Source organism: Hemiscyllium ocellatum, chromosome 3, assembly GCF_020745735.1.
Source record: "Hemiscyllium ocellatum isolate sHemOce1 chromosome 3, sHemOce1.pat.X.cur, whole genome shotgun sequence".
Classification (NCBI taxonomy): Eukaryota; Metazoa; Chordata; class Chondrichthyes; order Orectolobiformes; family Hemiscylliidae; genus Hemiscyllium; species Hemiscyllium ocellatum.
The window spans coordinates 85,391,604-85,408,375 of NC_083403.1; the positions used below are offsets into that span (position 1 = coordinate 85,391,604).

At 38.1% G+C, this 16,772-nt stretch overlaps 1 protein-coding gene across 1 annotated transcript in view; it reads right to left on the bottom strand.

Annotated features, from left to right (window-relative positions):
- fndc4a (fibronectin type III domain containing 4a) overlaps nt 1–16,772 on the bottom strand; it is a gene marked incomplete at its 5' end in the record, with an annotated part of 119,794 nt that overhangs the window by 36,116 nt on the left and 66,906 nt on the right. Inside the window, one exon of the mRNA XM_060821264.1 lies at nt 9,210–9,293. Coding sequence (XP_060677247.1) covers nt 9,210–9,293 — 84 coding nt within the window. The remainder of the gene's footprint in view (nt 1–9,209; nt 9,294–16,772) is intronic.

Consider the following 16,772-nt stretch of genomic DNA (forward strand, 5'->3'; position numbering starts at 1 on the left):
CAGAATTGGCTTGCCCATAGAAGGCAATGATAGTGGCGGAAGGTTGTTTTTCAGGCTGGGGTTCAGTGACTAGTGGTGTTCCATAGGGATCTGTACTGGGACCTCTACTATTTGTGATATATACATAAATGAATTGGAAGAAAATGTGGATACGTAGGTTAGTAAGTTTGTAGATGGTACAAAGATCAGTAGAGATGTGGATAATGCATAAGGTTGTCAAAGGATACATTGGGATACAGATCAGTTGCGGGTATGAGCAGAGAAATAGCAGATGGAGTTTAATCCACACATAAAAAGTGTGAGTTGCTGTACTTTAGGAGATCAAATGTTAAGAAAAAGTATACAGTTAATAGAATCATAGAGTCATAGAGATGTACAGCGCAGAAACAGACTCTTCAGTCCAACTTGTAAATGCTGACCAGATATCCTAACCTAATCCAGTCATATTTGCCAACAGTTAGTCCATATCCCTCTAAACACTTCCTATTCATATGTCCATCCTGACACTTTTTAAATGTTCTAGGAGAAAGTGAGGACTCCTAGATGCTGGAGATCAGAGCTGAAAATGTGTTGCTGGAAAAGCACAGCAGGTCAGGCAGCATCCAAGGAGCAGGAAAATCGACGTTTTGGGCATGAGCCCTTCTTCAGGATTCCTGAAGAAGGGCTCATGCCCGAAATGTCGATTCTCCTGTTCCTTGGATGCTGCTTGACCTGCTGTGCTTTTCCAGCAACACATTTTCAACTTTTAAAATGTTGTAATTGTACCAGCCTCCACCACATCCTCTGGCAGCTCATTCCATACACGCACTACCCTCTGCTTGAAAAAGTTGCCCCTTAGGTCCCTTTTAAATTTTTCCATTCCTGAATCTAAGCCCACTAGTTCTGGACTCCCCCACCCTAGGGAAAACACCTTGTCTATTTACCTTATCTGTACCCCTCATGATTTTATAAACCTCCGACACTACAGGGAAAACAGCTTCAGCCTATTCAGCCTCTTCCTTTAGCTCAAATTCTCCAACCCTGGCAACATTCTTAATGGTAAAACCCTTAACAGCATTGATGTACAGAGGGATCTTGGGGTTCAAGTCCATTGCTCCCTGAAAGTGGCTATGCAGGTAGATAAAATGCTAAAGAAGGCGTATGGCATGCTTACCTTTATTGGTCAAGAAATTCAGTACAAGAGTCAAGATGTCATGTTGCAGCTCTTTACGGCTTTAGTTAGGCCACATTTAGAGTATTGCATTTGATTCTGGTTAGGCCACATTTAGAGTATTGCATTCAATTATGGTTGCCACATAATAGGAAGGATGTGGCGGCTTTGGAGAGGGTGTAGACGAAGTTTACCAGGATGCTGCCTGGATTAGCTGGCATGATCTATAAGGAGAGGCTAGAAAAACTTGGGCTGTTTGCTCTGGAACAATAGAGGCTGAAGGGTGACTTGATAGAAGTCTGTAACATGAGGTGCATAGATAAGGTTGACAGTCAGAATCTTTTTCCCGGAAATGCAATGTCTAAAACTAGGGGCATGCATTTAAGGTGAGAAGAAGAACATTCCAAGGACTTGTGAAGGGCACTTTTTTTACACAGAGGGCAGTAGGAGTTTGGAATGTTTTGCTAGGGGTGGTGGTGGAGGCAGATACAATAGAGCATTTAAAAGTCTTTTAGATAAGCACATGAATATGCAAGAAATGGGGGGGGATATAGCCCAAAGACAGACAGAAGGGATTAGTTTAATTTGACATCATGTTCTGCACAACATCATGGGCTGAAGGCCCCTCTTCTGTGTTGTACTGTTCTATGTTCTGTTTTCAGCCCATCAAGTCTGAGCCAGTCTTCTAGAGAGCATCCCACCCAGAACCACCAAATCCCCATACTCCGCATTTACCATGGCCAACCCACCCAGCCTGCTCACCTCTGGGCACAATGCACAGGCAATGCACCTGACATGAACATCTTTAGACTGTGAGAGGTAACCAGAGCATCCAGAGTAAACCCATGCAGAAACAGAAACTCTACACAGTCACCTGAAGCTAGAATTGAATCCAGGTCCCCGGCACTGTGAGCAGCAGTGCTAACCACTGTGTCACCGTACTGCCCATTAGATTGGCCATGATCTCACTGAATGACAGAGCATACCAGATGAGCTGAAGTGTTTTGTTCTGCTTCTGTATTTTGTAGTATTATTAGATGAAAGCAGCGAGGTCAGTACTAAACATAATTTGTACTTCAGCAATGGATCACTTTTCTCATATCTAGCAGTAAATAGCCTTTTCCATATACTTCGAGGCCTGAATTATTGCTACGTTAACAGACAAATAATTTTCAAATATGTACAATGCCAAGTGGTGTATCTGGAATTTTCCTGTGTTGTTGGAGAAAATCATTTCTCCTACAATATTTTCTGTATTCACTGTTGATTGACCAACAAGAACATTGTTAAAATGTAGAGAATTTGACTTCTGTCTTTGACTTTGTGTGTTCAAAAGAAACAGAGACAAATCCATCACTAGTTCTTTGCCGACAATTGTATTCTCACCACAAATGATCAAGACATTACAGTTATCCTGCAGCCATTTCTGGAAACAATTGTTTAATCAGCATTGTGTAAAGATGCAGAGTGAGTTTGATCGCTAATAAGCAGGTATCAATCAATTAGACAACAGTGAGCGCCAATAATAGAAAATATTTTGTAAGATATTGATTCATCGTACATTTACATCATCAAATCAGAGCCATTTAAATTTTGGATCTTTTAACTTAAGTCACCTCTAATGGGGAGCACTTTATTAGATAATCTTATGTTCAGATTGATCTTGCAGATATGCTAAATAAGTCATGAAGTGAGAACAGATGAAATCTGCCTTTGAAGTAAGGTTTTCTGTTGAGGGCTCGAAGAATGAAAATATATGCACAGTTACTTGAAGAGATGATTACAAGACTATCAGAAAAAAAATCACGTTTAATTGTGCTATATCATTGATATCCTGTACCCTGTCACCTGGTGTGATTTGAGTTGTCATTTGAAAATTTGAGAAGCACATTTTAAATGAAATGGATTTAAATACAAAGGATAGGTCAAAAGAAAAATTCGAAAGCTTAACTTGATGGTAATGCTTATTTAGTATTAAACAAACAAATAACCACTCACTCAATAAGCCTTTTGTCTGCAAATATAGGAGAAATCACAAACATGAGTACTATCATTGAATTTAATTGCTGCCTCTTTCAGGACTTGTGTGACAACTGCCAATTTGTCATCAATGCTGATTCCACTTATCCTTTGTGTAATATTCCATATCGTCCCACTCTTGTTGGTTCCTGCATGCAACCTCTTCTATAAAGAATATGAACAGAACAAGGAGTAATCCAAGAATGATATTCCTCTCTGAACAACTAAAATAGAAATCAAACAAGAATGCATATTATGAAAAAAGATTTGCTGACCTTTTCCCTTATTAAGACTAAATGTGAGGATGAGCATATTCGGTGTTGAACATATCGCTGTTTCCATCGCTGAGAAAGCTTGTCATATTGCATAACAATCATCTTCTTAAGAGTGGACTGGTGAGCTTCTCAATCTGTCACTGGCCTTGATATTGATGTCTTGGTTCTTAGAAGCTGGTGGTCAATTAGGCTTCTGGTTCTGAAGACTGCCTGTTGATGCCTACACTCAGGGGTCCATGACTGCAAAGACAGCTTGCTTTGTTATTGCTCCCTGTGGGGTGGTCAGGCAGGTTAGAATCAAGCAGAGGAGCATGGCTTTAAGAGGCCAATCCTTTTCCTCCATCTGAACTTCTGAATGCTCCCCAGCTCAGGGGAAACGAAGACCACTCAACCAGGCTACTAATCAGCTGAACTTACGTGAATTTAATTATGATATTCATATTTTGATGCATTTTTCTTCAGCCAAAAATTAAATCATTCTGGTTATGACTTTATGAACAAAAGGGTCACCTATAATTTAAAAGTAATCCTTTGCTGTGGTACATTTGCAATAATGGCCATTCAACTCTAGAGGTACAGGCACAATGTGACATAATAAAAAACATTGCTTTACATTAGAGACGTCCTATTAAAAATTGAGCAATAAAATACGCCACTGACATACTTTATGAACAGCATAGTATGTGACCAAAGCCATAACATTCTTGTAAATTATTAAGTCTGCTTCTTTAGGATAAGATGGTTCTAGCATTATTTCTGGTTGAATATCCCAATCTGTGTATGCCATTGACCCCTGCTACAAAATTCCCTTGTATCATGTAATTTATTTGAACAACTTTAACATTCATTCTTTGCAGCAGGGGCTCACAGTTTGGAAATGTGGCCCTCTGAGATGATGTAGAGAAGCTGTTCATATCTTTTAATACTAGTTTGCAGTAAAGACTCTTGGAAACATAATCTACATATATCCACATTTCCCTTTACAGCATTGCACGGCATATTATTAAATGGGAATAGGATGAATTAAACACTTTGACCTGCTGAATTCCATTCAAATCACCACAGCCTGTGTCAAAGAATCCCCAAAACCAACAACTCTTGTCAATTACTTTGTCTCTGATTTATAAAATTATTACATAAACCTATTACCAGTATAAACACTTCAATTTTTGTACTGCACATTTATATCTAGAGATGAAATGAAACTGTAGAAATAATGCACTGTACTATTAAATAACAACAAAGGATTGTTCCATGAAATGAAATAGTGCTTACAGTACACAGGTGAGAATTCTTTGCACCATTGGGGAGGGACTTTTATAATTTACTTCACAAAATTATGGGCTGGAGATATTGTTCAATAATAATGGTGCAAAGTTCCTCTATTACTATACTAAAAACAACAGGAAACTTACTAATTTTCAATATGGTAGTGACCCTGGGAGAATAACAAAAAAAGGAATATCACGTGAATGTGTTGTGTCATAGATCCTCACATCAGTGGTCGGGAAATTACTTGAGAAGGTTCTTAGGGACAGGACTTATTCACATTTGGAAAAGAATGTACCTATTAGGAAGAGTCAGCACGGGTTTATGTGGGGGAGGTCTTGTTCCACGGACTTGATTGAGTTTTTTGAGGAAGTGACAAAGATGATTGTTAAGGTAGGGCAGTGGATATTGTCTATGTAGACTTTACTAAAACATTTGACAAGGTCCCTCATGGTAAACTAGTCCAGATGATTAAGTACAGGATCCACAGCAAGTTGGCAAATTGGATACAAAATTGGCTTGGTCATAGGAGACAGGGGATAGCTGGGGAGATGTGTTTTTCTGACTGGAGGTCTTGCACAAGAATCAGTACTGGGACATCTATTGTTTGTTATATAAAACGTACATAATAATTTGGATGAAAATGTAGGTGGGGTGATTCATACGTTTGTAGACCTGATGAAAATTCAGGTAATTCTGAGGAAGGGTCAATCAACCCGAAACACTAACTCCAGTTTCTCTCTGCGGATACGGCCTGACCTTTTGGTAATTTTAGTTTTTGTTTGTGCAAATTGGGGGAGTTGTGGACAGTGAGGATGGTTATCAAGTGATACAGAAAGCTATGGATCAGTTGGAATGTTGAACATAGGAACAGCAGATGTACTTTAATCTGGACAAGTGTAAGATGATGCACTTTGGGAAGTCAAATACAAGAGGAAAGCATTCAATTAATGATAGGACCCTTATGAGCATTGATCTACAGAAAGATCTTGGTGTGCAAGTCCACAGTTCCATGAAAGTGGCAAAAATGGTAAAGGAGGCTACGGCATGTTTGCCTTTGCATTGAGTCTAATAGTTAGCAAGTTATGTTGCAGCTGTGTAAGACATTTGTGAGGCCATATTTGGTGTATTGAGTGTAGTTGTGCATGCTAAGAAGGATGTGGAGGTTTTGGAGAAGATGCAAAAGAGATTTGCCTGAATATTAGCTAAAAGGGGAGGGTGGGCAAACCTGGATTGTTTTCACTAGAGCATCAGAGGCAGAGGGATGACCTGATAGAAGTACACAAAATAATGAGATGCATAGATAGAATGGGTGGTCAAGAGCCTTTTTCCCATGTTGGAAATTTCATAAATAAGATGGCATAGGTTTAAGGTGAGAGGGGAAATAATTAAGGTAGATTTGTGAAATAATTTTTTTACACCAAGGGTAATAGGTGCCTGGTCTGACTTGCTAGAGTAGATGGTGGAAACAGATGCATCAGCAAAGTTTAACAGACGTTTAGACAGACAAATGAACAGATAGAGAATAGTGCCATATTAGTTTAGGTTGGCAACACGGTTGGCACAGATATGATCAGCTGAAAAGTCTGTTCCTTTGCTCTATGTTCTACATTATATGTTTAGGTGACCCCTTAAAGTAAACTGTGATGTGACTCTGACCTTAGTAACCAAGTGTTAGTACCATCGTAGGACATTGGAACCTGTAATGCACAGGTCAATAGTCTTACCATCAGGTACAGTCTTTCAATAAATATTGTTGAACTAACTCAGAAATCTCATCTGATCTTGTCTGGAGACCCGAATAACGCACTGGATGTTATTCCTTCTAGGTGCCAGGCCAAGCAAGGAGTAGGATTCTGCTGAAACAGTTTCTGAAACATGCAAATAACCTAAACCTAAAAATAACACATGTTCAGTCCATCTGTTCAGCTGTGCCTCCGGTGGCCAGTTACGCCACCCACATAAAAATACCCTCCTGCATTTCCTTGGCAGCATTATTCTGACCCATTTATTGGACAAGTTAAATTATCTACATGATGGTAGATTAAACCAAATTTTTTGTAATGAAAACTTAAAAGCAATGCTGGAGACTAAAAAAGTGGTATAACTAGTTCTGCCATTGTATATGTTTTAAGGATAACATCAAATACTGTTTAGGTAGTGGTATTTATTCATGTAGCAATGTTTCAAGTAGTGTGATACAGATTTAGATAGATTTCCTGAAGGTATGTATTATCACAGGTCTCTGAAGTGTTCCTCATTGATATCAGTGAAGAGGGACACATGGACCATGCAGGTATAGCCCCTTGTGGTGTTTGTCCCAGAGAACTGATGCAGTCTGCAAGGTGCCACACAAAGTGGTCCTATGCAAACACATTTTTCCTCCTTACTTACATGATTGAATACTGTGAGCTTTGCTTTAAAGTACACATCTGTCTGCAGGTATCAGGCAGTAATAACAATAAACAGTGTCAGAAGTGGAAATATATTCCTGTGCATTCACGTTTTCCTTTTCATTTTTCTGCACAACTGAAAACATCAAACATCAATCCTCAAGTATTTGCTGTTTTCAAGTAAAGTTCTGCATTTCCTTATCTCAAACAACCATTCCCAACCACATTTTCATTGTCATGAAAACTCAACATATATATTTCACTCTGCAAGGATTCTGAAAAAGAACTCAACCACTTAATATCCCTATAATTTTTCTCTGAAAGGCTTGGAGTGATTTTTGAACCAGGCTTCTCCCTGTAATGTACATTCATATGAATTCCTATAGAATCTATTGCTTAACTTTAACTTGTTTCTAATGACAACTACAAATCAGGCTTTTGATGAGTCTCCTGCAAAGGCAGACAAGGCCTACTTAACATTTAAAAACCATGCTTTGGTGATGAAGGGGAGACAGATCTGAGGCAAGAGGTGCTATGCTGTTGGTAACTGTTTGAGATCAGCTACTCATAGCTCAGGAAGAAAATGTCTTAGCAGTGTTCCTCACAAGGAAATCTTGACCTCCTCCATCTTTGATGTCCCCATTCCCTTCATTTTCAATGGTGGCCTCAATATTTTTATTTTCTACTTAACAGCAAACAAAGCACAGAGTCTTCAGCCTCTACTGACTGCTGGAATCCATCCATCCATACAGCAGCGTGTTGCTCAAATGTGCTCCTGGCCACTAACATGGCATTCAATTTGATCAACAGCTAGGTGGACGACTGCAGCAGATTAAAAGAAAATTAGGTCCTCTCATTGTCAAGCTCTCTGGATTTTTCCAAATGAACACATTCTCTCCAGTACTGCTCCTGTTCAGCTTCAATGCAAAGATTCCTCTTTTTATGACACAAATTAAGGAATTGTATGTCTTCTCATTCATTGCTCTCATCAGTAATGATGAACTTTTAATTATGACTTTTTTTCAAACCTGTTCCTTATGTTAATATGGGTGTAGCCATTCTCTTACTGTTGACAACAGATAATCATGCATTTAATCAGAATATCAAGACATTTCTTAACTAAGCCATTAAAGAATTTGTGAAAATAACTTAGTTAGGTGAACCCAAATCTCATCACGCTTCACAATGAAGTATCATGATTTCATTCTATGCAGCCTAAACTACATGTTACGGTAGTATGCTGGTGAGCTAGAACATTGTTGGGTGCACATTCTTCAAGTTGTTAAGTTCATTATTAAAATAAGGTTTTGCCAGTTAATGGTTCTACTGAGGATTTTTACTTGTGCTACCGGCCATTATATAGAATAAAGAGAAAGTGAGGACTGCAGATGCTGGAGATCAGAACTGAAAAATGTGTTGCTGGAAAAGTGCAGCAGGTCAGGCAGCATCCAAGGAGCAGGAGAATCGACGTTTCGGGCTGAAAAAGGGCTTATGCCCGAAACGTCGGTTCTCCTGCTCCTTTGACGCTGCCTGACCTGCTGCACTTTTCCAGCAACACATTATATAGAATAAACCAGGACATCAAAGAACAGATGCATAATTAGGAATTACATTTCAAGAAGGTATAAAGTCCATGGAGTTTATCCACAGTAAAGAGAGCAGTGGAAGCAGGAAAGGATTGATTTGGCATTGTGCATTTCTAAAGGCTCTGTTGGTAAATGTAGGATCATCAGAAAAGCTATTTAAAAAGAAGGTGCTAATTGTTTTGTTATATCACTACTAATATGTCCTTATCCACAATGGGCTTCTGTAGTTACCCGTTAGCTTTTTTTAAAGTAGTGTAGGTCAGAATTATCTGACTGGAGCGACTTTGATCACTTCACAACAATTCCTCCAAGTTATTTTTGAACCAATTCAGACAGTAGTTCTGAAGTTACTGCTAAACCAAAAGATGAACAAACGTATCACTCCGAATGAAAGGGCAATGCCAACTCGAGTCGGCAATCTTTAATTTTGGCTTAAACAAATCAACAAAGGCATATTCTGCATGAATAACTAACTTAGCTAGCAGAAAAGCAAATGCCAGAAATAGGAGCCACTTACCTGCCCACATGATCAGCACAGTCACAATAATGATCATCTCTCCTGTCTGCAATGGCAAGTTCATTTCCTGGACTGTGGGGTCATCTGCAGTCAAAAATAACAAAATACTTAGGTAACAAATTCTAGTGACAATTACAGTGAGCAAGGCTAATGACTAATGGATTTCAACACAGTGAATAATTGAATCATTAGTAAGAAAGAACTTCCTTAGAAAATTCAATGCCACTTTTAAACTTTGAAGTCCCAATGATACATTGCCGGTGAGTTTTCATTCATTTGCATCAATATGCAGGTCATCCAAGTATCCTTTTAGAGCTGGAAATAATTTATACACAGTATTTCACACTTTTTAGATAACCACTTCTAAAACTGCATCTTTAACTTATGATTCAATATTAGATTATATTCTCTACAGTATGGAAACAGGCTCCTTGGCCCAACAACTCCATACTGACCCTCTGAAGAGTAATCCACCCAGACCCATTCCCCTTCCCTATATTTACGCCTAAATAATGCACCGAATACTATGGGCAATTTAGCATGGCCAATTCACCTAACCTGTACATCTTTGGATTGTGGAAGGAAACTGGAGCACCCAGAAGAAGCTCTCTTCCTCCCTCCTTCCTTGAAGAAGCTCTCTTCCTCCCTCCTTCCTTGAAGAAGCTCTCTTCCTCCCTCCTTCCTTGAAGAAGCTCTCTTCCTCCCTCCTTCCTTGAAGAAGCTCTCTTCCTCCCTCCTTCCTTGAAGAATGTGCAAACACCACACAGTCAGTCGCCCGAGGCAGGAATTAAACCCGGGTCCCTAGTGCTGTAGGGCAGCAGTACTAACCACTGAGCCACTATGCCACCCTATTAAAATCAAGTTCAAAACATTTTTTTTATTCATTCGTGGGCCAAGGATGTTGCTGGCTAGGCAGCATTTAATGTCCATCCCTAATTGCCCGGAAGGCAGTTAAGAGTCAACCACATTGATATGGGTCTGGTGTCACATGTAGGTCAGACCAGGTGAGAATAGCAGTCTTTCCATAAAGGACATTTTCCCAACAATTGGCAATGGTCTCCTAGTCATCATTAGAATCTTAATTCCAGATTTTGTTTTGAATTCAAGTTCCATTGTCTGCCATGACTGGGTCCCCAGAGTATTACCTGGATCTCTGAATTAACAATCCAGCGATAATACCACTAGGCTGTCACCTCTCCACATGTAAATGAGTCTCTCTCAACTGCATTACTTCATCAAAAAAAGCTCCAATTTGAACTAGCTTGTACAACCTAAATTGGTTGGAAACAATTGGTTGTGTCTTAAACGTTTTGTTGGCCATGTCTACAAACCCACCTTTTGTATTCTAGAAACACTGCTGCTGAGAGCGTTTGTTCCGTCCCTCATCAATAATACTTTAAGTTTATCCCTTAATGATGAAGATCTGCCATAAATCCTGCTTTTCAGTGATTAATTTATCAAAAAAAACTATGTTCAAAGTTCTAATAGTTTCATTCTAGAAATCTTACATAATTAAAACAATATTTCATCATGTCTGATTTTGTCTTAGGATCTTCAGGTATTCCATTTTTAGATTAAAGGGTATTGTTGTGTTTCTAAAGTCTCTGCTGGTAATTGTAGGATTATTAACTGAGCCATCTCAGGAAAAAAGGTGCTAGTTGTTAATTATATCCCTAATACAGCCTTATCCACAATGGTCATTTCTAGTTTTTTAGTGGCTGTAGGTCAGAATTATCCTGCAGCAGCTACTTTGATAACTTCACAGTAATTAATTCATGTTAGTTTTGTACCAAGCCATGTAGTAATTCTGCAGTTCCTGCTAAACCAAAACACTTCTCTGAATTTTCACAATGGAATCATTAAATGGCTTTTAACATTCAACAGCAACATTTAAATATTATCCTCTTGAGAATGTTCTCCTTAATATAACTTGCGTCAATTTGATTTATTCATCAATTTCTTGCATTGATTGTCAAATGGTAGCTATATTCCAACACATGCCAAAGGTCAGAGAAGATTATCAAGTAACTTAAATCTGATCTGTTCAAATTTAGTATACTATGAAAACCATTAATCTGCCTACATTCCTTGTAACTTCCTGGAAGACAAAGGAAAAAGAATAAAAGAAATTAACTTACGGATGATTCAAGGAAAAATTCCTCTCAGCAAAGATCCAGAGGGCTATTTGAATCTATCACACCTAACCATGGCTAACTAGCCAATTTACTTCCCACAGCACAAACATCCTTTCTTTTCAGGAACTTTTAAAATTCTAAAATTTTAAAAATGGCTATAGTGGATCCAGAAATATTGTTTATTTGGGTATGGGTGATGACTGTCAATAAAGTTTAGCATTTTGTAGCACTGAATTAACACTTTTATTAATAATAACCCTATTTATTATGGGGCTGAATTTCTATGGTGCTCTCCATAACTATAGCAGAAGCTTGGAAATTCACTCATATGTAAGCATGCACACTGGTATTATCGACCTTATGATTGTGACCAAAGCAAGGTTCCCAAAAATAGTTGCAGTTCCAGACAGGATACTCGAAACCATCAAGCTCTGGGTGAGCTTAGATGAAGTGGCTCCCCTTTATTTGATTTAACCCCTGATTGGTCACAACAAAGTTGATTAAAAAAGTATACCTTCTCTTGTGGATACTTTACTTCCAAATTAAATGAACTTATGCTTTTAAAAAAGCCAATTTAAGATAAAAGCTTTAAAAATGCACAGGCCAGTTGCTGTGTCATTGGTGAAGAGAGTAGGCAGAGTGTGGCACTGGAAAAAGCACAGCATGTCAGGCAGCATCTGAGGATCTGGAGAGTTGGCGCTTTGGGCAGGACTCTTCATCAGGACTGGGGAGGGGGAAGGGAGCTGAGAAATAAATGGGGGAGGGAGGTGTGGCTGAGGGAAAGGTATGTGGAATAGTGATAGGTGGACTCGATGAGGAGAGGATAGTAAATGTTATAACCATTATACTGGATAAAACTGATAGTTTTGATGATGGTAGTTTTATCTGCTTTCTTTTGGCAGTGACTGACTGGTGACATTCAGAGTGAGAGAGTTTTTATTCCCTTTCTTTACTTTTGTGGGAGTGTTTAATGGTTTTTCTCAAAGTTGTGACCTTCATGGTTACGAAGTCCACGTACTAGTCATTAAGTTACTAACACACAGAGACCAGGATTTAAGTTCACTTTTAGACCCTGCTTTCTAAATTTCATTGTAAAGAGAAAAGACATGCATGTCAGCAGGAAATGATATCCTGGTGAGAGGGATGTTGGGAAGTCAGCCTCTCATTATCTCCTCCCAGTTAATCTTAATCTATTCCTAAGTGTACAGGTTCTAGAACTCCCCTCCTAGCAGCCAGTGAATTTATATCCATGATCATCTTTTTGTTATCACTCATTTTAAAAAAAAAACAAAAACATGTTGGAATTAAAAGTTCAGTGATACTATTGTTGATTCAGGATTATGATCCATGATCATGACACTATCCTTCAATAACTTATTTAACTAGAATGGATCCTCTCTGTATTTTTCATTTCTAAACTACAATCACATTCAGTCAAAAATGCATTTCTCCAAAGTAAGTAGACCTAACGTGCAGCTGGTCTCCAAGTTATGAGTATATAGAATACATATCTATTGATCTATGTGATCCTCCAACTTTGGGCCTACCCTCAAACTTGTTTTCATTTTACCTTGAGGGGTAATTTGGGATGAGGGGTAATCTAAACTTTTCACAAACTTCCAAAGTATGAACATTATAATATCTTGGAAAATAAAAGTTTTTTTGCTGTTTTATAATATGTCCATTTGCATTTTACTCTTGTTGACTTCTGTAAACTTACATTTGATGCAGCTCATGCAAATCACTGGCAGTGAATTGATGCAGCCTATTCTTTAGTTAATCAGTTCTTAGTACATGTGCTTCCTTTTGTACCAGCAGGTCGTCTTTCTTCTCCCCTAAATTCTCTCTTGTCAATTCACACTCATTGGGCGCTTAGATAATTCAATAATTAATTCAACTTTCTGCTCTGGAATTCTGGACTCCTTAGAGCTCTTAGCTAAGAATTTTACCTTGCTGTTAATACGGGATTACTTTTAATATTATTAGTTATAAATCAACCTATGAGAAAGGAATGACATCATTTTTGACCTCTTATCCATTCAAGGCAGTTTTCTCCCAAGCTTAGGCACTGTTCCTGACGTTTTGTCTGCAATACCCTTTGTAAGAGTCGCTATTTACACAAATCCTCAACAATGACAGTCAGTCGATTACTTAATTGTGTGGGTCTCCCAGCTTTACTTGATCTTGTTCACAACCAACATCCAAAAATGTACACATCCAATTAGACTGGATTGTGATTGAAAGTTGTGATGTTTGCTGATTTTCCAAACTAAAATATAGACCATGCAGGATCATCATGCACCTCACCACCCTCACTAGTTGCAAACAGTGAAGCAAAATTTGAACCTTTCTGCCTACGTGGCCACATACTTGATGGATGAATTTAGTGTTTGACTGTAAAAGATTCATTGAAAAATTATTTCTGATGATTTCACACCATAAACATGGACCTGTGGTTACATTCAGAACAGCCTATATACAGGAAATACTCCACTTGAGAAGACCATAATAAGTGCTTATAGTTATGGGAGGTTATTTGATGGAGGTAAAATCTCTTGTCAACTTCTTTTGATTTTCAAAACTATATTTTTCCATTTCATGATAACAGAAAAAGTGAAGAGTGGTTGCACTTTACATAAATTAATTTAATCACAAACAAAAGAAACTGTATCATAAGCTAAATTTCTAGACTAGAAAAATAATATTGTGCAGAATACTCATTTGGAAAACATAGAAATCTGAGCAGTGAGAAATGGAAATAAACTTAGCAAAACTGGAACTGCATAAGGGATTGGTCAGCAATAGAAAATAGATTAATGTTTGTAGCTTGGATGCAAGATTGCACCCAAACCATTAACTGAAGGGTGAAAGTTTTGAGAGTTTTCAGTTTGGGTGTGTTCCAGATGCATTTGATAATAATCAGGAGCTGGAATACCTTAGGGGAACTGACAACATTAAGTACTCCTGTTGTACCACTGACTGAAATTAGCTAATTCATTACAGATGAGACTGTTCCTTCACTTACTGAACTTCTTAGCTCAGCTAATGCTGGTGTTGAACACTTGGGATGCAAAAGTTTGCATACAGTATTCAGAAAGACATAATGTTTAAACATCCTGAGTAATGTTCTGCAATAGAGCTGATTTGCTTTTGACCAACATCTTTGCAAAATTATTTTGTTGGTCAGTTTTCAGCATAGGATAACACACACTGGTGGACATTTCTAATTAACCATATCAATGTAGACATAGACATGGTGATGTAGATATAGACAATTTCCTGTGAGGAACTGAAGAGATTTGTTTCCTGACATTCAGTCATGGCATTCAATCTTATACTCCAGGATTACCCAGTTCTATTTTCTTCTCTGCTGTAACATTAATGATTTGATAAAATTAGTTTCAGCTGGTGGTCCCTGACTTTGATTAATTGTCCCAAACTTTTACTTAAAATTGACACTTTTTCTGGACGTGAACTGTATTTGGTTGACACTAGTAGAATTGTCCAGGAAGGAAAATAAATTACACAGACCCTGAGCTAAATAAGGCTGCAGACATCTCTAAGAAGGCTATTTGAATATGTTTCAAAATGTAACTAATTGTGATTTCTTTATGAGACAAACTTCGAGAAAAACAGGTCAATACAAATTTTGCACAATATTGCATTGAAATATGCCTGACTGTCCAATATAATTATATCCATGACACATCAAACCATTGGGTGAAATGCAGTTTAAAAAGTTCTGAAATGGGATGGAAACATTAGACAAAGCAAGGAAGATTTGCTAAAAGGAAGATTTGCATGTATAAGGCTTTTCATAACCTCAAGAGGCCTCCCAAGTACTTTAGAGACAATTATCTACTTTTGAAATGTGGTCACTTTCATAATGTAAGAAATTAGATGGTTAATTAGATCATCACAAGCTCCCACACACAAAGTAATAATAACAACAAAATTAAGAATAAATATTGCCCAGGACACCAGGGATAACTCTCCTTTGAAATAGTGTTGTGGATCTACCTAATAGTGTACATGAGGCCTTGGCTTAATGTGGCATCTAAAAGTCATCACGTCTGACAGTATAGCTCTTCCACAGTGTTACAGTGGGGTGTCATCCTAGAATTTAGTGCACTCATTATTACACAGTTCCTCAGTATGACAATGGGGTGTGATGTTTGAATTTAATGCACTAATTCTGACGTGGCACTTGAATCCACAACCTTTTAACTCTGAAGCAAGAATGCCAACTAAACGAAGCCTGATATCAACAATCCACACTAAAACATTACACTTTTGAGGAGAGAAAAAAAGACTTCCCCTGCCAGCCATCTCCTGACACATTGTCACACCAATGTGTGTTTGGAAGTTTAATTTACCTTCTCAATTTTTCAACTTTTCTTTCCCAAATCTTTGTTGCTGGCCTCCTTTGCTTTTTATCATTTATTACTAGGTTGAGTCCTGGGATTCTGGATCAGTGGTGCTGGAAGAGCACAGCAGTTCAGGCAGCATCCAACGAGCTGCTCGTTGGATGCTGCCTGAACTGCTGTGTTCTTACAGCACAACTGATCCAGAATCTGGTTTCCAGCATCTGTAGTCATTGTTTTTACCTGAGACCTGGGATGAACGTTTTGATTTACAGAATGGCTAAACAGGTTAGGCCATTGTTCATTAGAGTTTAGAAGAATAATCTAATTAAAATACACATGATTTTGAGGGAGCTTGACAAGGTTAATGTTGAAAAAAATGTTTCCACTAGTGAGGGAACCTTGAACAAAGGGACATACTTACAGAATAAGGGGACAGTAATTTAAAACTGGCATGTGAAAGAATTTCTTCTCCCAGGGGTCGTGGATGTGTGGAATTCCCTCCCCTGAGAGCTGTGGAAGCATTTAAAGAGAATTTCGATAGATTTTCAAAAATCTGGCAGAGCAGGCTTGAGAGGCTGAATAATATACTCCTGTTCCTATTTCTTCTGTTATTTTCCGATCTATGTATGTAATTTTTAATAGTACTCAGCAAAATCAGTAGACAGTTCATGGTCTGAGCCATTAGACCTTCTCTCATGATTTAAACCAATACATAAGCAGAAAGAATGAGAGTATAACATAAAATGTGTAACATCCAGTGCACCATGGTCCTTACTGTGTGTGGCTTCAAGTTATTCATCTTAGAAAATTATTCACTGTGGCAGCCTGATCTGGAAGTAGTCTGTAATCAATTCAAGGCTTACCTCATGGTGTTGCTTGTTGTTTTGAATCTGTACTTGTATTGCCAATATTTATATTCCAACTGAATAGTGTAAATCCTTATATTGTCTGTGAAGTAAATGTGTAAACAGTCTTGGCACTGTTATTATGTAGCATGCAAGAAGTGTTTAGTGGTAGCTAGTATTATGTATTGCCATGTCTTAGTCTTATGTTGTGAATGA